Source organism: Saccopteryx bilineata, chromosome 2, assembly GCF_036850765.1.
Source record: "Saccopteryx bilineata isolate mSacBil1 chromosome 2, mSacBil1_pri_phased_curated, whole genome shotgun sequence".
Classification (NCBI taxonomy): Eukaryota; Metazoa; Chordata; class Mammalia; order Chiroptera; family Emballonuridae; genus Saccopteryx; species Saccopteryx bilineata.
The window spans coordinates 169873088-169897171 of NC_089491.1; the positions used below are offsets into that span (position 1 = coordinate 169873088).

The window sequence follows — 24084 nt, forward strand, 5'->3', positions numbered from 1 at the left end:
ACCTCTATGGCCTTTAAGTCATCGACCAAAGACATTCAAGAAAGCACAGCAAGGGGATAGGAGGAACGGGTACTGATCGGTTGCCGTGATAATAAGGGATTGGCTTTCGAGGACCTTCAAAGGTCGAAGTCCTTGAGGCTTTTTCTCTAATAGTCACCTAATAACTAACCCCAAATATGTCATGGACAAGAAAAGGGCCTTAGAATAAAAGTTAACTGAGTTCTCAGGCACATACTTAGCCACCTTCAAGCTCCTCCTCTCACTCCCGCCCGGATCCACCCTGAATTAGCCTAATCCGGCGGCCCAATCCTCCCCGCTACAACAGCTGTCAACAGCGCAGGTCCCGCCTCCCTCTACACCAGACCAATGGCCGAGGCCAGATCGAGTTCCCCCGAGAGGGGGGGCGAAAGCGAGTTCCGGGCAGTAGGCGGGGACTCGCTGAGGACCCCGGACTGGGCGCCGCAGCCAGTTTGTCTACCCTTTCCCTCCGTCGCCTCCTTTCAACCTTGTTCACCCGTCAGCGCGGCGTCTGGTGCAGCTGGGGAGGCTCCGGTTCCTGCCGCAGCACTCTCTCCCCTCCCTTCCTCCCCACCAGATTCCTGAGTCTTCCCACCATGGCTTTACTCACTGCGGCCGCCCGGGTCATTGGAGCCAAGGTGAGCAAATGAAGGAGGGAGCGCGCGGCCCCAGGGTGGGGTTGAAGTATCGGGGTCTCCCTCCCCTATCCGTACGCACCCCAGCGCGCCTTAAAGGGACCCTGCCTTTGGCTAGCCGCCAGGCTTGCCTGGCGTTCCCGGGGCCATGTGTTACTCTGGCCTTCCGGCCCCTAGGGTAGAAGTGGGCGCTGCTCGCCCCCGCAGGAGGTGTTGGGCGCTTAGAGAGGCTGGACGTGCTGTCCATGCAGATATTTATGTCGGAAGAGGGTGATGCGCGGTCCTGGAAGAAGGAGCCGCCAGTGGAGAACACAGGTGTTATGTTTCATCAGAGTTGGGGAGAAAGCCTGTTTGGAGGAGGGGGTGGGGATAAGAGGAGTGGCAGGGTGAGGAGATGTGTTCGTTCTACGTGGGCCAGAGCTGGACCGGTGGTTAATTTCGGCTTCTGTTTTGTAGGGAGGGTCTTGTCAGTTCCAGACTGCCTGTTTCTAATTCTCCACCCGTAATTTAAGCCTTTAGTGACAAAGCCCTAGCGCTTTTTGCTAGAGGAATGGGACTCGGGTCCTCTTTGTCCTTGGAACTCTTGCACTTACTTTTTATATAGGAAGGCTTGAGTGGGGTGCAGCGCCTGTGTTCAACATGCGTGATTATCACATATGATTGGAGAAAGAACCAGAAGAACTGTTCTTCCAGACAGCAGATCATTAAGTGAAGATACTGGGCAGGTTATAGTAATCCCAAGGTCATAGGACCAGTCCTACTACTTGATTACCCAGGTTTTGCTATTGCTCTTATGTCTACTTTACCCAGGAGAAATTCCTCATTTGGAGGGATCCTTTACTTGACTTTTTTTTTTTTAATTTTTTTGTATTTTTCCGAAGCTGGAAACCGGGAGGCAGTCAGACAGACTCCCGCATGCCCACCAGGGGGCGATGCTCTGCCCATCTGGGGTGTTGCTCTACCGCAATCAGAGCCATTCTAGTGCCTGAGGCAGAGGCCACAGAGCCATCCTCAGCGCCCGGGCAAACCTTGCTCCAATGGAGTCCTGGCTACAGGAGGGGAAGAGAGAGACAGAGAGGAAGGAGAGGGGGAGGGGTGGAGAAGCAGATGGGCACTTCTCCTGTGTGCCCTGGCCGGGAATTGAACCTGGGACTCCTGCACGCCAGGCCGATGCTCTGCCACTGAGCCTACCAGCCAGGGCACTTTTGTTGCTTTTTGGATCATAGGAGTATTGTTGCAGTTGATGGTGCTTTCTTTTTTTACTTTTTTATATTTTAGATTTTATTCATTTTAGAGAGGAGAGAGAGAGAGAAGGGAGGAGGAGGAGGAAGCATCAACTCCCATATGTGCCTTGACCAGATAAAGTTGGGGTTTTGAACCAGCGACCTTAGCGTTCCAGGTCAACACTATCCACTTTGCCACCACAGGTCAGGCTGATGGTGCTTTCAGTTTCAAATTGCAAGTACTTTTGTCTGTGGGTAACATGGCCCTTTAAACAAACTGTTGTGCTGGGGAAGTCATAGCCCCTCTAATCCAAGTAGGGATAGTCCCACAAATGACCTTGACTCCTACAAAGAATATATACTTTCCTTTCTGCAGACAGATTAAAGCTGCCAGCAACTGAAGTTAAAGAAAATGTTAGGATGGATTTGGCTTGCTATGTGTTATCTTGCATGGTTGGCAGATAAGGTGAAGCCTGTAGGATTTGTACTGGGTGGCCACTGACCATTTGGAAGATACTTGACTTGATTGTTGCTTCTCCTCCTGCCAAGGAGCAGCAAAGTAAGGAGGCCTCTTGGGACATGAAGTATGTTCTAGGTAGTGTTTTGACAGAATAGGGGACACCATAATTAGCTCATTGTAGAGCTGCTAACCTAGACCAGATAGATCAGGGCGGCCCCCTGAGGCCATTTATCTGCCCCCGCTGCACTTCCAGAAGGGACACCTCCTTCATTGGTGGTCAGTGAGAGGAGCATAGTTCCCATTGAAATACTGGTCAGTTTGTTGATTTAAATTTACTTGTTCCTGCCTGACCTGTGGTGGCGCAGTGGGATAAAGCGTCGACCTGGAACACTGAGGTTGCCGGTTCGAAACCTTGGGCTTGCCCGGTCAAGGCACATATGGGAGTTGATGCTTCCTGCTCCTCCCTCCCCTTCTCTCTCTCTCTCTCCTCTCTCTCTAAAAATTAATAAATAAAATAATAAAAAAAAATTTTTTTTAATTTACTTGTTCCTTATTTTAAATATTGTATTTGTTCCCGTTTTGTTTTTTTTACTTTAAAATAAGATATGTGCAGTGTGCATAGGGATTTGTTCATAGTTTTTTTTATAGTCCGGCCCTCCAACGGTCTGAGGGACAATGAACTGGCCCCCTGTGTAAAAAGTTTGGGGACCCCTGAGATAGATAGTCTAATCCTGCAGTGAATTAGAGTAAAGGCTTTAGAATTTACCTTTTGAATTTATTTGGTGTCTTAAGCCTGGAGGGAAGCTCAAAAAACTTTTGGGATGACAAGGCTACATAATTGTATCGTTTTTATTTTGTTTACTTTTCTGGTAGAACTGAGGATCCCAGAAGCCTGTAAATAGGAAGCCATCAGAAAAGGCTTTTGACTCTCTTTTTTGTATTGTGTCAGAGACAGAGTCAGAGAGAGGGACAGACAGACAGGAAGCGAGAGAGATGAGAAACATCAATTCTTCATTGCAGCTCCTTAAGTTGTTCGTTGATTGATTGCTCATATGTGCCTTGACCATGGGGCTACAGCAGACCGAGTGACCCCTTGCTCGGGCCAGCGACCTTGGGCTCAAGCTGGTGAGCCTTGCTCAAAGCAGATGAGCCCGCGCTTAAGCTGGTGACCTCGGTGTCTCGAACCTGGGTCCACTACGCCACCGCCTGGGCAGGTGACTTTTGACCCTTAAGACTAACTAGCAAAGCCCAGTCGATTCAGGACTGAAAATTTCCTGATATCTAAATAGACCAGGATAACAAGAAGCCTTTCATTTTGTCAGCACTGCAAGCACCTGCCTGAGATTTCCAGATTAGCCTGCAGCATAATTAGTACTCATTTTACCTTTTGCTGTGAAAATCGTCTTTTTTATTCTCTTTTAGAGAGAGGAGAGAGAGAGAAGGGGGAGGAGCAGGAAGCATCAATTCCCATATGTTCCTTGACCGGGCAAGTCCAGAGTTTCGAACCTGTGACCTCAGCATTTCAGGTCTATGCTTTGTCCACTGTGCCACCACAGGTTGGGCGAAAATAGGCTTTGGAAGGCAAAAATAGTCTTCTGACCTGGGAGAACTGACCCCTACCACTTTAATTCTCAAGGTCAGATATAATTTCATTTTTCTTGTTAGCGAGAGAGAGAGACAAAGGGAGGGACAGACAGGAAAGGAGAGAGATGAGAAGCATCAGTTCCTTCTTGTGGCACTTTTTTTATTGCTTTCTCATTTTTGCCTTGACTGGGGGGGCCTCCAGCTGAGCCAGTGATCCCTTTCTCAAGCCAGCATCCTTTGGGCTCAAGCCAATGACCCTGCACTCAAGCCGGATGAGCTCATGCTCAAGCTAGTGACCTCCAGGTCTCGAACCTGGGTCCTCCATGTCCCAGGCCAACGCTCTATCCACTGTGCCACCGCCTCGTCAGGTTCACCTTTCTGTGGAGAGATTTTTTTTTATTTTATTTTTTTTATTTTTTATTTTTTTAAGATTTTATTTATTCATCTTAGAGAGGAGAGAAAGAAGGGGGGAGGAGCAAGAAGCATCAACTCCCATATGCACCTTGACCAGGCAAGCCCAGGGTTTCAAACCAGCAACCTCAGTGCTCCAGGCTGACGCTTTAATCCACTACCCCACCACGGGTCAGGCGAGATTTTTTTTTTTTTAACCTTGCTAGGAGACACAAATATTAGTCATTCTATTGTTTCACTCTACTCATGGCCGTGTGATTTAATGAACACCTGAGTTGGAGAGCTAAACTAATTCAGAGCCTTGAGATTAATTTCTTATTCATCCTAAAGAATTCATCCTACTCAGTGGGATTAGTAGTAGTTTAGCCTTGTGATGTAAGTACTCTCTTTTCACTGGTGATCTGGGTTTGGGTTTGGGCTGGGAATTGGATTAGGGCTACCAATTTACTTCTGTACTCACAACATCAATGTGACTTAACCCAATGGTCTCCAACCCCCCCCCCGGGTCGTGGACTGGTGCCGGTCTGTGGGCCATTTGGTACCAGTCTGCAGAGAAAGAATAAATAACTTACATTATTTCCGTTTTATTTATATTTAAGTCTGAACAATGTTTTATTTTTTAAAAATGACCAGATTCCCTCTGTTACATCCGTCAGAGACTCACTCTTGACGCTTGTCTCGGTCACGTGATACATTTATCTGTCCCACCCTAAAGGCCAGTCTGTGAAAATATTTTCTGACATTAAACCGGTCCGTGGCCCAAAAAAGGTTTGGGGTCCACTGACTTAACCAACCCTAGTTATTTCCTTTACTTTGCCTCTTCAAGCTAGGATATTTGATAACTTTGAGTAAATCAATCCAAAGGTGTTTCTATATTATTTCTAGACTTTTTCAGGACTTAGTACCAATGATTCCTTAATACAGATCTGCACCATTGCAAAACTTTTATGTGAATCCTAATCTGAAATTGAGTTCAACAAAAGTGAGTCAGTTTTCACTTAAAGCCCCAAACTTTAATTTTTTAAATTAACTTATTTATTTTTTAAAAATTTTTTGAGAGAGAGAAAGGGACTGACAGGCAAACAGACAGAAACATTAATTGGGGATCTAACCGGCAACCTTTGCATATGGAACGATGCTCTAACACAGTGGTCGGCAAACACATTAGTCAACAGTGCCAAATATCAACAGTACAACAATTGAAATTTTTTTTTTTTTACAGGGACAGAGAGAGAGTCAGAGAGAGGGATAGATAGGGACAGATAGACAGGAACGGAGAGAAATGAAAAGCATCAATCATCAGTTTTTCATTGTGACACCTTAGTTGTTCATTGATTGCTTCCTCATATGTGCCTTGACCACGGGCCTTCAGCAGACCGAGTAACCCCTTGCTCGAGCCAGTGACCTTGGGTCCAAGCTGGTGAGCTTTGCTCAAACCAGACGAGCCAGCACTCAAGCTGGCGACCTCGGGGTCTTGAACTTGGGTCCTTCCGCATCCCAGTCCGACACTATCCACTGCGCCACTGCCTGGTCAGGCTGAAATTTCTTTTGAGAGCCAAATTTTTTAAACTTAAACTATATAGGTAGGTACATTCCTTATCAAGGTAGTGCCCACATATGGTATTTTGTGGAAGAGCCACACTCAAGGGGCCAAAGAGCTGCATATGGCTCGTGAGCCACAGTTTGCCAAGCATGGCTCTAATCAATCAACCTATCTATCTGTCCAGGGCAAACCCAAAACATTTCATTTTTTTTTAGAGGAGGGGAGACAGAGACAGACTCCTGCATATGCCTCACCCAGATCCACCCAAGCAAGCCCCCTGCAGGGCAGGGATGCTCTGCCCATCTGGGCCATAATGGCAACCTGCAACGGAGCCACCTTTATTGCCTGAGGAAGTGGCTCCACAGAGTCTTCCCCAGTGCCCTGGGCTAACGCACTCAAACCAATTGAGCCACAGCTGCAGGAGTGGTGTGGAGAGAGAGAAAGAAAAGGTGGAGGGGTGGAGAAGCAGATGGTCGTTTCTTCTGTGAGCCTTGACCAGGAATAGAACCCAGGACATTCACACACCAGGCCAACACTCTATCCACTGAGCAAACTGGCCAAGGCCTCAAAGTCCAAAACTCTTAAAAGCAAGTGCTCAAATCTCTGTGCCTTTACTTTGATTATCAACCTATCCAAAGTAATGGCAGATCCTTGATGCTTACTAGATGGAACAGAGATGAAAAATGGAGAGTAAACCCTCGTCATGTGCTAGTGGTAGGATGAATGCATCTGTTCTTTCTAATGGCTTAAGATTGGTAACAGGTGAATGCCTGGGTATGGGGAGGCCAGATGAAGTAGATAATCAGAATAGGAAAGGCTGGCATTTCTAGTTCTTAAAATCCAAGTGGGCAGAAGGCAGGAAACCAGACTTGGTTAATTTTTCTAAAAGCACATACTAGTTCCTTCTGCCCTGTTTCAGTGCTTTATGTGATAGATTTGAGTAGGATGTGACATTTAAAACAGGAGTGAGACAACTTTAGCAATAGATCTTTCTTAGTATCTGACTGACTGTCTCTTAGTTCTTCCCTCAGCTGCCCGAAATCCTTAGATTCCCGTATTTTTTTTTAACAGAATATTGATTAAAAAGGTCTGTAAGTTCACAGTGGACATCATCACCTAAGGTGCTTATTCAGATTGCACATTTGTGAATCCTACCTTTAGATTCTGATTCAGCAAAGGTAGATTGGTATCTGGAAACTTGTGTTTATTTCCAAGTATCTCAGGTGACTGACGATGCTCAGTGGTCCTTTCTGTTGAGTCACATGCAGGTGCCTTTATTTACCGATCTATATCTCTTTAAAGTGAAAGGAGGGGAGATAGAGACAGACTCCCACGTGCACCCCAACCAGGATCCCCCTTGCAACCCCTGTCTGAGGCTGACACTTGAACCAGTCAAGCCACTGGCTGCAAGAGGGGAAGAGAGAGAGAAGGGGGAGAGGGAGGGGAAAAAAACAAATGGTTGCTTCTCATGTGTGCCTTGACTAGTGATGGAAACCAGGACGACTGCACGCCAGGTCGATGCTCTATTCACTGAACCAAACGGCCAGAACTACAACTTCACTGACTATACAAATGAAACTTTGGGCATTTTTTTTAAATTAGTGACTACTATAAAAATTGACTTTAGCCTGCCCAGACAGTGGCACAGTGGATAGAGCATTGGACTTGGACGCAGAGGACCCAGGTTCTAAACCCTAAGGTCATCCGGCTTGAGCGCGGGGTTGCTGGCTTGAGTGTGGGATCCTAGACATGACCCCATGGTTGCTAGCTTGAGCTCAAAGGTCAACGGTTGGGCTTCAAGCCCAACGTCACTGGCTTGAGCAAGGGGTCACTTGCTGTGCTGTAGTCTCCCAGTCAAGGCACATATGAGAAAGCAATCTGAACAATTGAGGAGCCACAACAAAGAATTGATGCATCTCATCTCTCTCCCTTCCTGTCTGTCTGTCCTTAGCTGTCCCTCTCTCCTCTGACTCTGTCTCTGTTAAAATATATAAATAAAGACCAGTAAAGATTTCTACTAAAAGGAGAATTAGAAATTTTGATTCCTTTCTGAAGCTGATTGGTGTCTTTTGCTCTCTTCCTAGCTTCCTTGCTGAATGGTCAGCAAATCTTTAGGAAAAAACCTGTTAGAAAATGACAGGTAGAATGAATAAGGAAATTGTAAATATGAAGGGGGTCAAAGTATGAAATCTGATTATTCTGCTTAGGCTATTAAGTGGCCTATTAAGTATAGGCAGACTTCTAGTATCCCCATTGGGAAACACAGATGTTAAGTGGCTTTAGTTCTCTGACCTGGTTCTGGGGAGAGAGGAGCCTTTGTCTTGTGTGTGTTCTTTTTCCTTAATGTAAGTTGTTCTTTCTTCACTGGAAGCCTTTGTAGCACAAGATTTTTCCTACTAATTATTAGAGCATTTATGCTTGCTTCATCAACTAAGCAAGCTCTGATCTTTTGTTAATGAAGGACAAAAGCTCTATTAAACTTAGAGCATCTCTCTCAAGATTTTTGTGTTGGAGTTCCTGGATATGTGACAGGACATGTTCCGAATGTGTCTAAGATGGAGGATCCAAGAAATTCTGCTTTTCCCTGTAGAGTAAGGGTCCTAGGTGTGGACCATTGATGATAATAAGATAAGATGAGTAAAAGGGAAATAATCACATTGTTAAGTATCCAAATAGGATTCTACAATTGCCAGAATTTGGGGGAGGAGGAAGTAGTTTTAATTGATTTTTTTTTTAAGGATATTTCCCATCTATCTCAAAGACATGTGGAAACATTTTATTTATTTACTTTTTTTTTTTAGATTTTATTTATTCATTTTTTATTAGAGAGAGAGAGACAGATATAGAGAGAACAGGGGGAGGAGCAGGAAGCATCAACTCCCATATGTGCCTTGACCAGGCAAGCCCAGGGTTTTGAACCGGCGACCTCAGCATTCCAGGTCGACGCTTTATGCACTGTGCCACCACAGGTCAGACCTTAATTGATTTTTGGTAAGCAATTTGGCCAATACCCTATTTCAAAAATACCTGAAGTCTTTACAGGCAAGTCTTTGGCAGAATTTCCTGCATGTGTTATTAGTTCTTTTCCTCTCTTGGCCCTTTAAGGTAGAGGTTATTTTTCATTATATTTTTCAATCCTAGCACATTTGAGAGCTGTAATCTTCTATCAGTAATAGCAAACTCACTAGAAGAGTTCTTACAATGGTGGCAGCAGGTTTGAAAAATCCTCTTGGTGACTATGATACCCCCCCCCCCCCCATCTGTAGAGAATCCTGGCTGTCAGACATTGTGAGTCAGGTCCTTATCTTTGGAAGCAGCTCTCTCCATCTCCCCATGAAGGAGCTGACCTATTGAGTGAGGTGACTCTGATTAACCAGACAGCTGCTGTTCTAGTAGGGTGACTTGACACATGGCATGCAACCGGAAACCAAAAGCCTAGTTGCCGCACCTCAAAAATTGGGGGAGGAGTTGGGAAGTGAAAATCAGGGATGACTCAAAGGTTTGTAATCTGCCTGTCCTATCAGTAAGTACAGTCTGCATGTACTGTACAGAGCTCTTCAGCCGCTTTTTTGGTCAGCCAGAAGGTAAATGAAATGAGATGTGTGTAGCCAGGGGTGTGACAGTCCTCCAGTATCTCCTGTCTAAAATCATTTGTTCTTCTGGTGGCGATTAAGGTTAGTTAAATTTGTTTCCTCATCCTGACTCCTCCCCATCTTGGTCAGCAGGCCCTGAAAAAGGAATTGGCGTTTTATTTTCTATTCCTAGCTAGAGAGAATTAATCCATTCATCCCTTCCTCAGGTTTGACTGCCTCTTTCCTGTGATCCAACTACGTACAGGGAAGAGTTGTGACCCTTGAGGTAGTAGGTAATATTGGCCAACACAGTTCTAAGAAACAAATATTTATTGAACTGAGCTATGCAAAAGGCACTATTCTAGATGCTTTCATGCAAATTACTTTATTTTATTTTTTAAGATCTTATTTATTTATTTATTTTTACAGGGACAGAGGGAGAGTCAGAGAGAGGGATAGATAAGGACAGACAGACAGAATGAAGAGAGATGAGAAGCATCAATCATTAGTTTTTCGTTGCGACACCATAGTTGATCATTGATTGCTTTCTCATATGTGCCTTGACCGTAGGCCTTCAGCAGACTGAGTAACCCCTTGTCAAGTCAGCGACCCTGGGTCCAAGCTGGTGAGCTTTTTGTTCAAGCCAGATGAGCCCACACTCAAGCTGGCGACCTCGGGGTCTCGAACCTGGGTCCTTCCGCATCCCAGTCCGACGCTCTATCCAATGCACCACCGCCTGGTCAGGCCATGCAAATTATTTTATATAGTCTACTTGTCTACTCTGAAGTTGGTTTTATTATTAAAAAATTTAGAGATGTGAAAACTGACACTTAAAAATAAAGGGGTTCAGAACAGACCTCACTGAAGTTTGCTACTTTGACATGTAAATTAATTTGAGCTGAAGGCCATGAAGATCCTGAAGGCACACAAGAAATATACTTCCCCTTTAAAGAATTTAAATTAGAGGCCCTGCCCATGATAATTATCACCAGAAATGTCTTTATGGCCTATCTATAAGACAGGGCAGACTTTAAAAAAAATTTTTTTTTTAATTTTATTTATTGATTTTACAGAGAGAGTAGGAAAGAGAACAAAAAGTATCAAGTCATAGTTGCTTCACTTTAGTTGTTCATTGATTGCTTGTTGTATGTGCCTTGACCGGGCAAGCCCAGGGTTTTGAACCAGCAACCTCAGCATTCCAAGTCAATGCGTTATCCACCGTGCCACCACAGGTCAGGCGAGGGCAGACTTTTAATTACTCAACATCTGCTCTTTTAAACTTTTTTTTATTATTATTGGTTGATTTTAGAGAGAGAGAAGCATCGATGTATTGTTCCACTTGTGCTTGTATGTGCTCTGACCTGGGGGATCAAACTTGCAACCTTGGTGAATGGGGACGATGCTCTAACCAACTGAGCTACCTGGCCAGGGCTGAACATCTGCTCCTCTTATTATCCATCTCCCCTCTGAATCCCCTCTTTGATCCATAGACATATATCTCATTTTTCCTTTCTGTCTTTGAACCTCTGTATGGGGGGGGGGGGTGTCTCTGACTCTCCCATGTGTTTGTATTATTATAAATTGAGTTATTTTCTGTCTCCTGTAGATTTAATTATTAGACAAGCCGAAAGAGCCTTGGAAGGTAGAATAAAGTTTCTTCCTTGCCCACAGAAGTTAGGTCATATAGCCAAGGTAACACAGCAGGATAGTGGCAGGATCTGGATTTAGGGCTTGATACTTGGTAATTCCAAAGCCCAGGCTGTTTACATTCTGTTCTTCTCCCTTGCTTAATACTTTGGACCAGGGGTGTCCCTCAGACTTTATTGTTCATGTGACTCACCTAGTGAGCTGGTTAAAGGGCAGGCTTGGATTCTGTTGGTCTTAGATGAGGCCCAAAAATCTGCATTTCAAAGAATTTCCAAGTAATACCAGTGCCATTGGGTAGGCAGTCATATTTTAAATAGCAAGGTTTTCGAATATTTTTACATATGTCCTTATTGAGACTTTGAGCGAAGTAGCTTGGAATTTATCCTAAATATGGAGAAGGAAAGGGGCATAGTAGTTAGTTGTTTGACTTTGGATGTCAGTTATTTAGTAGTGGAGCTGGGGCTAGAACCCAGATTTCTGTTCTTAATTTCACATCATGTTCTCTGTTTTCTACATCATTAGGTAAAGTTGTCCTCGCTTAAGTTTTTCCCGTTCTAATCTTTTGAGTGGTCATACCAGTGAGTTGTTGATTTTAAACCTTTCTGATTTCTTTAGTTTTCCCTAAGCTGCAGGGTTAGCTAAAAAATATGAATAAACCTTACCCTGAAGGGCCTGACCTGGGGCAGCCCAGTGGATCAAGTGTTGACCTGGAACACTTAGGTCACTAGTTCAAAGCACTGGGCTTGCCTGGTCAAGGCTCATATGTGAGTTGATACTTCATGCTCCCCCCCCCCAAAATGAATAAATAAAATCTTTTTATTTTTTTTTATTTTTCTGAAGCTGGAAACGGGGAGAGACAGTCAGACAGATTCCCACATGTGCCCGACCGGGATCCACCCGGCACACCCACCAGGGGGCAATGCTTTGCCCTTCCGGGCGTCGCTCTGTTGCTACCAGAGCCACTCTAGTGCCTGGGGCAGAGGCCAAGGAGCCATCCCCAGCGCCCGGGCCATCTTTGCTCCAATGGAGCCTCGGCTGCAGGAGGGGAAGAGAGAGACAGAGAGGAAGGAGAAGGGGAGGGTTGGAGAAGCAGATGGGTGCTTCTCCTGTGTGCCCTGGCGGGGAATCCAACCCCGGACTTCTGCACGCCAGGCCGATGCTCTACCACTGAGTCAACCGGCCAGGGCTAAATAAAATCTTTAAAAAAAAATTACACTGAAGAGTGTGAGAGAATGGCCATACTATTTAATTTTATATCTTTATTATATAATAAATATGAGCACTTGTTTTGTGCTAGACATGGTTTTAAGTGTGTAAATATTGGGGTAAGGGGTAGCAAAAATACGTTTATAGTTGTGAGCATGCGAAAATAGTTCTTGTATTATAATTTACTAATTACTGTATTTTCCATATGAACAACTGTAAATCTACTTTTGCCCCACCTGTATTAATCCTCAGCAATCGTTGGAGGTAGGTACTGCTATCATTCCCATTTTACAGATAAGGACAGTGAGGTACAGAAAAGTTAAATGACTTGGCTAGGTTCACCTGGCAGAGGAGTGTAGTACAAACAATATACAAGCTTTATTCTACAGCTCAGTGGTCAGCAAACTCCTTAGTCAAGAGAGCCAAATGTTTTAAACTTAAACTATATAGGTAGGTACATTCCTTATTGAGGTAGTGCCCGCACGTGGTATTTTGTAGAAGAGCCACACTCGAGGGGCCAAAGAGACACATGTGGCTCATTCACGAGCCGGGGTTTGCCAACCACAGTGCATAGCCAAGCTCTCTGCAAATTAGCAGTGCTTTACAAATTGGAGATCTGGCTAAGAAGTGTTGCTGATGGAGGCTCTAGCAGGGTGTCTAAATGGATAGAGCGAGCATTGTGTTGGTATGCTGAGGTCACAGGTGAAATCCCCTGTCAGGGCACATAAGAGAAGCCACTAATGAGTGCCCAACTAAGTGGGACAAGTTGATGCTTCTTCTCTCTCTCTCAAAAGAAAATTTTTAAAAAATGTGTTACTAATGGAGATTAGGGAAAGTTGAGATCAGCTCTTTTTAAATTACTCCTGGGACTCCTCATTAAATGACAAACATCCTCTCTACCAAGGAAATTAAGACTTTGTTAATGGTGGAAGTGGGGTAATAAGTTTATTTCTGTGTTCCTCTTTAACCATTTGCTTAAAGTAGCATTCATATAAACATTTGGGAAGTGACTAAGCAGTAGTCATGACCAATCTGATTGCTTTAAGTCAGGGGTCCCCAAGCTACAGCCCGCAGGCCGCATGCGGCCGCCTGAGGCCATTTATCCACCCCCACCGCACTTCCGGAAGGGGCACCTCTTTCATTGGTGGTCAGTGAGAGAAGCATAGTTCCCACTGAAATATTGGTCAGTTTGTTGATTTAAATTCTTTATTTTCAATATTGTATTTGTTCCCGTTTTGTTTTTTTACTTTAAAATAAGATATGTGCAGTGTGCATAGGGATTTGTTCATGGTTTTTTTTTTTGTTTTTTTTTTTTCATTTTTTCTGAAGCTGGAAACGGGGAGAGACAGTCAGACAGACTCCCGCATGCGCCCGACCGGGATCCACCCGGCACGCCCACCAGGGGCGACGCTCTGCCCACCAGGGGGCGATAATCTGCCCATCCTGGGCATCGCCACGTTGCGACCAGAGCCACTCTAGCACCTGGGGCAGAGGCCACAGAGCCATCCCCAGCGCCCGGGCCATCTTTGCTCCAATGGAGCCTTGGCTGCGGGAGGGGAAGAGAGAGACAGAGAGGAAGGAGGGGGGAGGGGTGGAGAAGCAGATGGACGCTTCTCCTGTGTGCCCTGGCCGGGAATTGAACCCGGGACTTCTGCATGCCAGGCCGACACTCGACCACTGAGCCAACCAGCCAGGGCCGCAAAGTAATTTTTTTAATGCTGGGTCCAGCCTCCATAGGAAGTTAATGACCCTGGCCGGTTGGCTATATGGTAGAGCATTGGCCTGGCATGTGGAAGTCCTGAGTTCGATTCCCGGTCAGGGCACACAGGAGAAGCACCCATCTGCTTCTCCACCCTTCCCCCTCTCCCTTCTCTCTGTCTCTCTCTTCCCCTCCTGCAGCCAAGGCTCCATCGGAGCAGAGTTGGCCCAGGAGCTGAGGATAGCTTCATGGCCTAGAATGGCTCGGGTTGCAGCAGAGCAACGCCCCAGATGGGCACAGCATCGCCCCCTGGTGGGCATGCAGGGTGGATCCTGGTCAGGTGCATGTGGGAGTCTGTCTGACTGCCTCCCCGCTCCTTGCTTCAGAAAAATACAAAAAAGAAAAGATAAAGAAGTGAATCAAAGGAGTTAGGACAGCCCTGGTTAACAAGTTGAGGCATTCCCCCTTTGCTTTAGGGACATAATTAGTTTGCCTGTGATGTCTGAATTTAGCTTTGGATTGATTCTTTTTATTTTTATTTATTTATTTATTTTTAAAATTTTTTATTCATTTAAGAAAAGAGAGAGATAAAGGGGGAGGAGCAGGAAGCATCAACTCCCATATGTGCCTTGACCAGGCAAGCCCAGGGTTTCAAACCAGCGACCTCAGCATTCTAGATCAAGGTCAATGCTTTATCCACTGCGCCACCACAGGTCAGGTGGATTGATTCTTTTTAAAATAACCTTTTTCTGAAGGGTCAGTTCCCTTTTCAGTCCTCACTACTGCCACATCAGAAAGAGGGGCACTAAAATATAAAAAGCTTCAGACCCTACTGAATCCTCATCCTAGGCAAGTAGCTTTTTGGAAGTTACACAATATCACTGGTTCAAATGATTTTCAGTACAACTAGACAGTAAGGCAATAATTACTATAAAAGATGCTTCTGGCTTTTTAGTGAAAGGAGGAAAAATTGTAGGCTTGCTCCAAGGTTGTTTATATGTGTGTAATGTTTTCAGTTTGCAAAGTGTTTTCACATTAAAAAAACAATTTTTTAATTGAATTTATTGGAGTGACTGGTTAATAAAATCATAGATTTCAGGTGCACAGCTCTGTAACAGGTCATCTGTATATTGTACTGTGTGTTCACCACCCCAAGTCAGGCCTCTGTTCATCACTATTTATCCCCCCTTTACTCTGTTCTACCTCTCCTGAACTCTCCCTTAAAATTTTTTTTAAATTTTTATTAATTTGAGAGAGAAAAGAAGTAGAGGAGAGAGAGAGACATCAGTTTAATTTTCTATTCATTCATGGATTCATTGGTCAATTCTTGCATGTGCCCTGACCACAGACCAAACCTGCAACCTTGGCCTATCGGGGACAATGCTATAACCAACTGAGCTGACTGGCCAGGCTGCCCCATCCTCCACCTAAAAAAGTTTTTTTAATTGGCTTTGCATTCATTTTATCACAAGAGAATCCTGTAAGTTGTGTAGTGTGTATTAGCACCACACTGTTGATACAGAAACTGGGACTTACTTTGAGTATCTTGTTTTATTCTCAAAATAATATTGTGCAGAAGAGTTAATCTTGTCTGAGCCCTTATAGCTAGTTAGTACAGTAGTCATTCACAAGGGTTACGTTCCAAGACCGCCAGTGGATGACCAAAACTGCAAATAGTACCAAACCCTTTGTGTATGTATTGTTTTTTCCCTGTACATACATACCTATGATTTAATTTATAAGTTAGTGGCAGAGATTAATAACAACTAATAAAAAAAGTTATAACAATATACTGTAGTAAAAGTTATGTGAATATAGTCTATTTTCAAATTTTTATTGTATGTTACTCACCTTTTCACTTAAAGCACTTTATAGCTTCTCTTTGGCATATCTGAGTTGCCAGCATCAGTAGTGTTTACATTGTGGGACCATTATTAAGTAAAATGAGGGGCCCTGGCCGGTTGGCTCAGCGGTAGAGCGTCGGCCTAGCGTGCGGAGGACCCCGGTTCGATTCCCGGCCAGGGCACACAGGAGAAGCGCCCATTTGCTTCTCTACCCCTCCGCCGCGCCTTCCTCTCTGTCTCTCTCTTCCCCTCCCGCTGCCAAGGCTCCATTGGAGCAAAGATGGCCCGGGCGCTGGGGATGGCTCTGTGGCCTTTGCCTCAGGCGCTAGAGTGGCTCTGGTCGCAACATGGCGACGCCCAGGATGGGCAGAGCATCACCCCCTGGTGGGCAGAGCGACACCTCATGGTGGGCGTGCCGGGTAGATCCCGGTCGGGCGCATGCGGGAGTCTGTCTGTCTCTCCCTGTTTCCAGCTTCAGAAAAATGCAAAAAATTAAAAAAATAAAAATAAAAAATAAGTAAAATGAGGGTTACTTGAACGTGAGCACTGTGATGCCTCAACTGTGGATCTGATAACTGAGCCACCTACTAAGTGACTAATGGGTGGGATCTTGAACAGTGTGGATACATATGCTAGACAAAGTACGATTCACATCCCGGTGGGACGCAGTAGAACAGTGTGAGATTTAAAACTTATGAACTGCGTCGGCCTGGCTTGCAGAAGTCCCGGATTCCATTCCCGGCCAGGGCACACAGGAGAAGCGCCCATCTGCTTCTCCACCCCTCCCCCTCTCCTTCCTCTCTCTCTCTCTTCCCCTCCCACAGCGAGGCTCTATTGGAGCAAAGATGGCCCGGGCGCGCTGGAGTGGCTCTGGTCGCAACAGAGCGATGCCCCGGAGGGGCAGAGCGTCGCCCCCTGGTGGGCAGAGCGTCGCCCATTGGTGGGCATGCCGGGTGTATCCCGGTCGTCGGGCGCGTGCGGGAGTCTGTCTGACTGTCTCTCCCCGTTTCCAGCTTCAGACAAATACATACATACATACATAAATAAATAAATAAAACTTATGAACTGCTTATATCTGGAATTTTCTATGTAGTATTTTTGGACCATGGTTAACTGAAACTATGGAAAACAAAACCAGGAATATATGCTATGTAGTATAATTGGTTGTATTTTTCAAAGGCAGTGTTGAATTTTTTTTTCTTTTTTTCTTTTCTTTCTTTTTTTTTTTCTGTATTTTTCTGAAACTGGAAAGGAGAAAGATAGACAGATTCCCGCATGCACCCGACTGAAATCCACTGGGCACGCCCACCAGGAGGCGAAGCTCTGCCCCTCCAGGGCCACTCCAGCACCCAGGGCAGAGGCCGAGGAGCCATCCCTAGCGCCCGGGCCATATTTGCTCCATTGGAGCCTCGCTGCGGGAGGGGAAGAGAGAGACAGAGAGGAAGGAGAGGGGGATGGGTGGAGAAGCAGATGGGCGCTTCTCCTGTGTGCCCTGGCCAGGAATCGAACCCGGGACCTCTGCACGCCAGGCCGACGCTCTATTACTGAGCCAACCGGCCAGGGCCGGCAGTGTTGAATTTTTTGTTGCAACTCAGTGATCTACTCATAGAAAGTTGGTTCTCTTTGCTGGAGGGGAGGAACCTATCTCTAAACCAGAGGTCGGGAATCTTTTTGGCTGAGAGAGCCATGAACGCCACTTTTTTTTTTTTTTTCTCAGAGACAGAGAGAGGGATAGACAGAGACAGACAGGAACAGAGAGATGAGAAGCATCAATCAATCAATCAATAGTTTTTTCACTGCGCAGACCGAGTAACCACTTGCTCAAGCCAGCGACCTTGGGTCCAAGCTGGTGAGCTCAAACCAGATGAGCCTGCGCTCAAGCTGGCGACCTTGGGGTTTCGAACCTGGGTCCTCGGCATCCTAGTCCGACACTGTATCCACTGCACCACTGCCTGGTCAGGCGAACACCACATATTTTAAAATGTAGTTCCGTGAGAGCCATACAACGACAAGGAAGACCCATACATAGTTCAAGGAAGATCCGGTAATAATCAACGTTGACAGGCATTCACTAGGAATAAAAATTTGGTGTTGTCCCGGAGGACATCTGTGATTGGCTCCAACCACCCACAACCATGAACATGAGCAGTAGGAAATGAATGGATTGTAATATATGAGAATGTTTTATATTTTTAACGCTATTATTTTTATTAAAGATTTGTCTGCGAGCCAGATGCAGCCATCAAAAGAGCCACATCTGGCTCACGAGACATAGGTTCCCAACCCCTGGTCTAAACAATGAAGTGGGCTAGCTACACTATTTGTCTTTGTAGTGAGGTATATAACCTTGACTTATAGATCTGTCTTTCTGTGTAATTTTCTTTCTGAAGTACATCTTTAAAAATTCCTTTGGGTGCAGGTGTATAGGTGATAAATTCAGTTGGGTTTTTTTTTAGGTTTTTTGTTGTTTTGTTTTGTTTTGTCTGAAATGCCTTTATTTAAGCCCTTTAAGATATTTTCTCGCCCTGACCGGTTGGCTCAGCGGTAGAGCGTCGGCCTGGTGCAGGGGACCTGGGTTCGATTCCCAGCCAGGGCACATAGGAGAAGTGCCCATTTGCTTCTCCACCCCTCCCCTCCTTCCTCTCTGTCTCTCTCTTCCCCTCCCACAGCCAAGGCTCCATTGGAGCAAAGATGGCCCGGGCACTGGGGATGGCTCCTTGGCCTCTGCCCCAGGCGCTAGAGTGGCTCTGGTCGCGGCAGAGCGACGCCCCGGAGGGGCAGAGCATCGCCCCCTGGTGGGCGTGCCGGGTAGATCCCGGTCGGGCGCATGTGGGAGTCTGTCTGACTGTCTCTCCCCGTTTCCAGCTTCAGAAAAAAAAAAAAAAAAGATATTTTCTCGCCTAGGTACACAATTCTAGCTTAGTTATTCTCTCAGCACTTTGAAGATAGTTGTCTAGTTTCCATTGCTGTCAGTTGTTACTTTGTAGAGGTTCTGTCTTCTCCTGCTTTTTCCAGGAGCGTTTGAGGTAGTGTCCTCAAAGTCCACCTCAGCCTGTGGTTTTTCCTAGACCAACTGAAGAGGTTGAAGTGTTGCTCAAACACTAGGTGTTGGAGAGATCTTACCAGCTGTGTTAAGTAATTAATCAGTTGCCTCATTGCTTTTCTCCAGGCCACTCAGAACTATGAACAGCTAGATTGGGATGGACTGGGTTCTCTGTAGCAAGGCCTTTCTGACCTTTCCTCTATGCGTAAAAAAGCCAAGCCCTGGAACCCAGGGGATGGGACAAAGTCTGTCTTTAGGGAATGTAATGAAGCTCTGGATGCCTCCAGATTTGGTAACTCCTTCTAAGCTATTCATGGCCTTTTACGGCTTTCTTTTATTTTTTTTCTTTTTCTATTTTTAACTTATTCATTTCAGCGGGGGGGGGGGGGCGCAGGAACATTGAGTTGTTCCTGTATGTGCCATGACCAGGGATCGAACCGGCAACCTTTGCACTTTGGGATGATGCTCTAACCAACCTAGCTATCTGGCCAGGGCTTTTATAGCTTTATTATGGCAAACTGTCCTTAGAAGCTGAGATAGAGAGAGGCTGAGTCACTGTCACTCTTTGTTACTACATAGGAGGGAGGAGTAACTATTGCATAAATTTTTTGTTTTCTCAGCAGAATGCATCCTGTCTTGTTCTTGCTGCCCGGCATGCTAGTGCTTCTTCCTCGGTAAGATTTGAAAAAGAGGACTGAAAATCATTGAAGCAGCCTGACCGTGGAGTGGGGTTGGGGGGGTGGTTTGGCTATTACCCAGACTCATCATCATCCTGAGTATCTATCTTTTGGAGGTATTTGTGGTTTTTGCCTTTTTTTTTTTTTACAGAGACAGAGTCAGAGAGAGGGATCGATAGGGACAGACAGGCAGGAACAGAGAGAGATGAGAAGCATCAATCATTAGTTTCTCGTTGTGACACCTTAGTTGTTCATTGATTGCTTTCTCATATGTGCCTTGACCATGGGGCTACAGCAGACAGAGTAACCCCTTGCTCAAGCCAGTGACCTTGGGTCCAAGCTGGTGAGCATTTTTGCTCAAACCAGATGAGCCCGCGTTCAAACTGGCGACCTCGGGGTCTCAAACCTGGGTCCTCTGCATCCCAGTCAGATGCTTTATCCTGGTCTGGCTGAGTGGTTTTTTGTTTTTTGGGGTTTTTTTTGTATTTTTCTGAAGCTAGAAATGGGGAGAGACAGTCAGACAGACTCCCGCATGCGCCCGACCAGGATCCACCCGGCACGCCCACCAGGGGCGATGCTCTGCCCACTAGGGGGCGACGCTCTGCCGCGACCAGAGCCACTCTAGCACCTGGGGGAGAGGCTGAGGAGCCATCCCCAGCGCCCGGGCCATCTTTGCTCCAATGGAGCCTTGGTTGCGGGAGGGGTGGAGAAGAAGATGGACGCTTCTCCTGTGTGCCCTAGCTGGGAATCGAACCCGGGACTTCTGCACGACAGGCCGACGCTCTACCACTGAGCCATCCGGCCAGGGCCTGTTTGTGGTTTTTGTTATTGTTGTTATACCATTATTATTACTACTACTTTAAGTAATTTATTCAGTAGCGTAGTGAGATGGAATATCAAATATTTTTGCCTAATCTTTTTAAAAACTGATAAAATATCAGTTTATCATTTTAACCTTTTTTTTTTTTTCCTGAAGCTGGAAACAGGGAGAGACAGACAGACTCCCGCATGCACCCGACTGGGATCCACCCAGCACGCCCACCAGGGGCGACGCTCTGCCCACCAGGGGGCGATGCTCTGCCGTGACCAGAGCCACTCTAGCGCCTGGGGCAGAGGCCAAGGAGCCATCCCCGCGCCCGGGCCATCTTTGCTCCAATGGAGCCTTGGCTGCGGGAGGGGAAGAGAGAGACAGAGAGGAAGGAGGGGGGGTAGAGAAGCAAATGGGCGCTTCTCCTATGTGCCCTGGCCGGGAATCGAACCCAGGTCCCCCGCACGCCAGGCCGACGCTCTACCGCTGAGCCAACCGGCCAGGGCCTTAACCATTTTTTTTTTTAATTTTATTTATTTATCTTTTACAGAGACAGAGAGTAAGTCAGAGAGAGGGATAGACAGGGACAGACAGACAGGAACGGAGAGAATTGAAAAGCATCAATCATCAGTTTTTCATTGCGCATTGCAACACCTTAGTTGTTCATTGATTGCTCTCTCATACATGCCCTGACCGCGGGCCTTCAGCAGACTGAGCAACCCCTTGCTGGAGCCAGCGACCTTGGGTCCAAGCTGGTGAGCTCTTGCTCAAACCAGATGAGCCCGCGCTCAAGCTGGTGACCTCTGGGTCTCAAACCTGGGTCCTCCGCATCCCAGTCCAACGCTCTATCCACTGCGCCACCGCCTGGTCAGGCTCATTTTAACCATTTTTAAGTGGATTAGTTCAGTGGCAGTAAATACATTCACTTTATTGTGCAATCATCACCACTGTTCATCTCCAGAACTTTTTCATGTTCCCAGATTGAAACTCTGTACTTGTTTAAACAACTCCCTATTAATCTCCTTTCCCTCTGCCTAATCTTTTAACCTCATCTATACAGAGTAATTGACCATTCTTCCCTGGCAGATAGAGAAAGCCAAGTTCTAAAAGGCAATCTTCATATGCCTACTTTGCAAGAAATATAGTTAACATTTTGACCGTCACTTACCTCTCCCTTTCTCTTTTAGAATCTGAAAGACGTATTGGCTGACCTGATACCTAAAGAACAAGCCAGAATTAAGACCTTCAGGCAGCAACATGGCAAGACTGTGGTGGGCCAGATCACTGTGGACATGGTAAGGGTTGTGGCTTTGGGCTGGAAAAGTAGCTCTTTAATGGTACCAAAAGTACCATTCTTTTCACTGACTATTCAAAAGCATTCTCTCTCTTACAAGGAACTGTTGGTACTTAATTGTGTTTATTAAAAATTAGACTGTTGGCCTGACTTGTGGTGGCGCAGTGGATAAAGCGTCGACCTGGAAATGCTGAGGTTGCCGGTTCGAAACCCTGGGCTTGCCTGGTCAAGGCACATATGGGAGTTGATGCTTCCAGCTCCTCCCCCCCTTCTCTCTCTCTGTCTCTCCTCTCTCTCTCTCTCTCCCTCTATCTCTCCCTCTCCTCTCTAAAAGGAATAATAAAAAATAAAAAAAAATTAGACTGTTAATGGACCTGGCCAGTTGGTTCATTGGTAGAGCATCACCCAGTGTGTGGATGTCCCGGATTTGATTCCCAGTCAAGCCACACAAGAGAAGCGACCATCTGCTTCTCCACTCCACCCCACCCTCTCTCTTTCTCTTTCTCTTTCTCTTTCTCCTGCAGCCCGGGTTGATTGGTTTGAATGCATCGGTCCTGGGCACTGTGGATGGCTCTGTGGAGACTCCACCTTAGGCACTAAAAATAGCTGGGTTGTGAGCATGGACCCAGATGGGGGTTATCGGGTGGATCCCAGGCAGGGCGCATGCAAGAGTCTGTCTATCTCCCCTCCTCTCACTTGGAAAAAGAAAAAAGAAAAAATTGAATTCTTTTTTTTCTCGAGATTTAATTATTGAGCCTAACCTAATTCACCTATGGAAAGGATGAATAAAGTTTCTGTTTCTCTTTCTAACCTCTTAGTTTTTGGGGCTAAGGCTCTCTGTCTTTGAGTTGATGCTGTACTGACCATCCAGTTAAAACCACAGCTCTAGCAGGCCCTCTAGAACAGCTTTAGGATGGCTTCTCCTCTAGCCCTAAGAGTCTGAGCAGCTCAATAGATAAGGTAATTCCACAGCAGCGTTTAGCCATTGGTCTCCAACTTCTTCTCCTGTAATATATCCCATTCTGTTTACTTTGGTTGATGGGAATGAAAGAGTAACAGTAGGCAGAAGAAAAAAATAAGAAAAGGAAGCAAGCAGAGGTAGAAACATTCAATATATTGATTTTTTAAATTTAAATTTTCATTTCCAATGTTAGCAGTCTTCCTTGCAAAGTTCCATACTGTAGTAAGTTGCCTCCTCAGAAATCATCTTCCCTCAAATGAAGTGTTGCAAGTCAGACATAAATGACTTCTCCCAAATCCCATGAAGTATAGTATAGTAAGCTCTAGGCTGAATTCTATTGGTTGCATCTTCTTTCTTTAGATGTATGGTGGCATGAGAGGCATGAAAGGATTGGTATATGAAACATCAGTTCTTGATCCTGATGAGGTAAGAGACTCTTATGTTAATCACTAATAATTATTGTGTGTACTGAGTATTGTGCATAGGGTGAAAGGAAAACAAAATTAAGCACCTACCTTCATATTTTGGAAAGCTGAAAATAGGTATATATGGATAACTGAGAAGTAAGTTTAGATTTAAAATAAGTCAACTAGTAAAACAACAAGTACAAAGCAGAAGTAAATTATGTGAAGATTTAAGTGGCCCTGACCACTTAAATCTCAGTGGATAGAATGTCAGCCCAGTGTGTGGATGTCCCAGTTTGATTCCTGGTCAGGGCACACAGAAGTGACCATCTGCTTCTCCACCCCTCTTCCCCTTCTCTCCCTCTTCCCCTCCTATAGCCAGTGGCTTGATTGGTTGGAGTGTGGCCCCAGGCACCAAGCATGGCTTGGTTGGTCCAAGCACATAGGACCTCAGGTGCTAAAAATAGCTCGGTACTCAATCATCAGCCCTAGATGGGATTGTTGGGTAGATCCCATTCAGGATGCATGCAGGAATCTGCCTCACTATCTCCCCTCCTCTCACCTAAATAATAATAATAAAAGTTCTACTCTAATTTGTTGAAATGTCTGATAAGAGTGGGAACAGTCAATTATGTGGTTTTTAGGCTAATAAATTTAAGTTTTAACTCTTACTTTTTCTTTAAGGGCATCCGTTTCCGTGGCTACAGTATCCCTGAATGCCAGAAACTGCTTCCCAAGGCTAAGGGTGGGGAAGAACCCCTGCCAGAGGGTTTATTTTGGCTGCTGGTAACTGGGCAAATCCCAACAGAGGAACAGGTAAAGCAGAAGGACATTGGCCTTTCTCATTTCCCTCCTTTGCCTTTCTCTAATCTCTGACACTTAATCCTGACCTGACTATGGGTAGTAGTTTCAAGATAAACAGTGAGTGGAAGGAATCAGAGTAGAATTGTGGCTTTATAAGTGGATTGGATTGAATTCTCTTGTGTTTTCTTTACTCATAAGTCACTGTATTTTTCTCTTCTTTTTTTTCTTGCCTAGTTTGAGCAGTATCTCCT

General features: G+C 45.6%; 1 protein-coding gene and 1 non-coding gene across 3 annotated transcripts in view; one reads left to right on the forward strand and one right to left on the reverse strand.

Moving 5' to 3' along the window:
- The first annotated feature begins 428 nt into the window (after positions 1–428).
- The window catches only part of CS (citrate synthase), a 40853-nt gene continuing 17197 nt past the window's right edge, over positions 429–24084 (forward strand). The window contains exons 1-5 of one of the 2 annotated variants that reach the window (XM_066258420.1): positions 429–656; positions 19506–19559; positions 21558–21665; positions 22986–23051; positions 23714–23845. In XM_066258420.1, coding sequence (XP_066114517.1) covers positions 615–656; positions 19506–19559; positions 21558–21665; positions 22986–23051; positions 23714–23845 — 402 coding nt within the window. In that variant the 5' untranslated portion in view covers positions 429–614. The remainder of the gene's footprint in view (positions 657–19505; positions 19560–21557; positions 21666–22985; positions 23052–23713; positions 23846–24084) is intronic. The other variant, XM_066258421.1, reaches the window with a different exon arrangement.
- TRNAD-GUC (transfer RNA aspartic acid (anticodon GUC)) lies at positions 20296–20371 on the reverse strand. The gene has a single exon. It is a non-coding gene; the product is annotated as a tRNA-Asp (tRNA).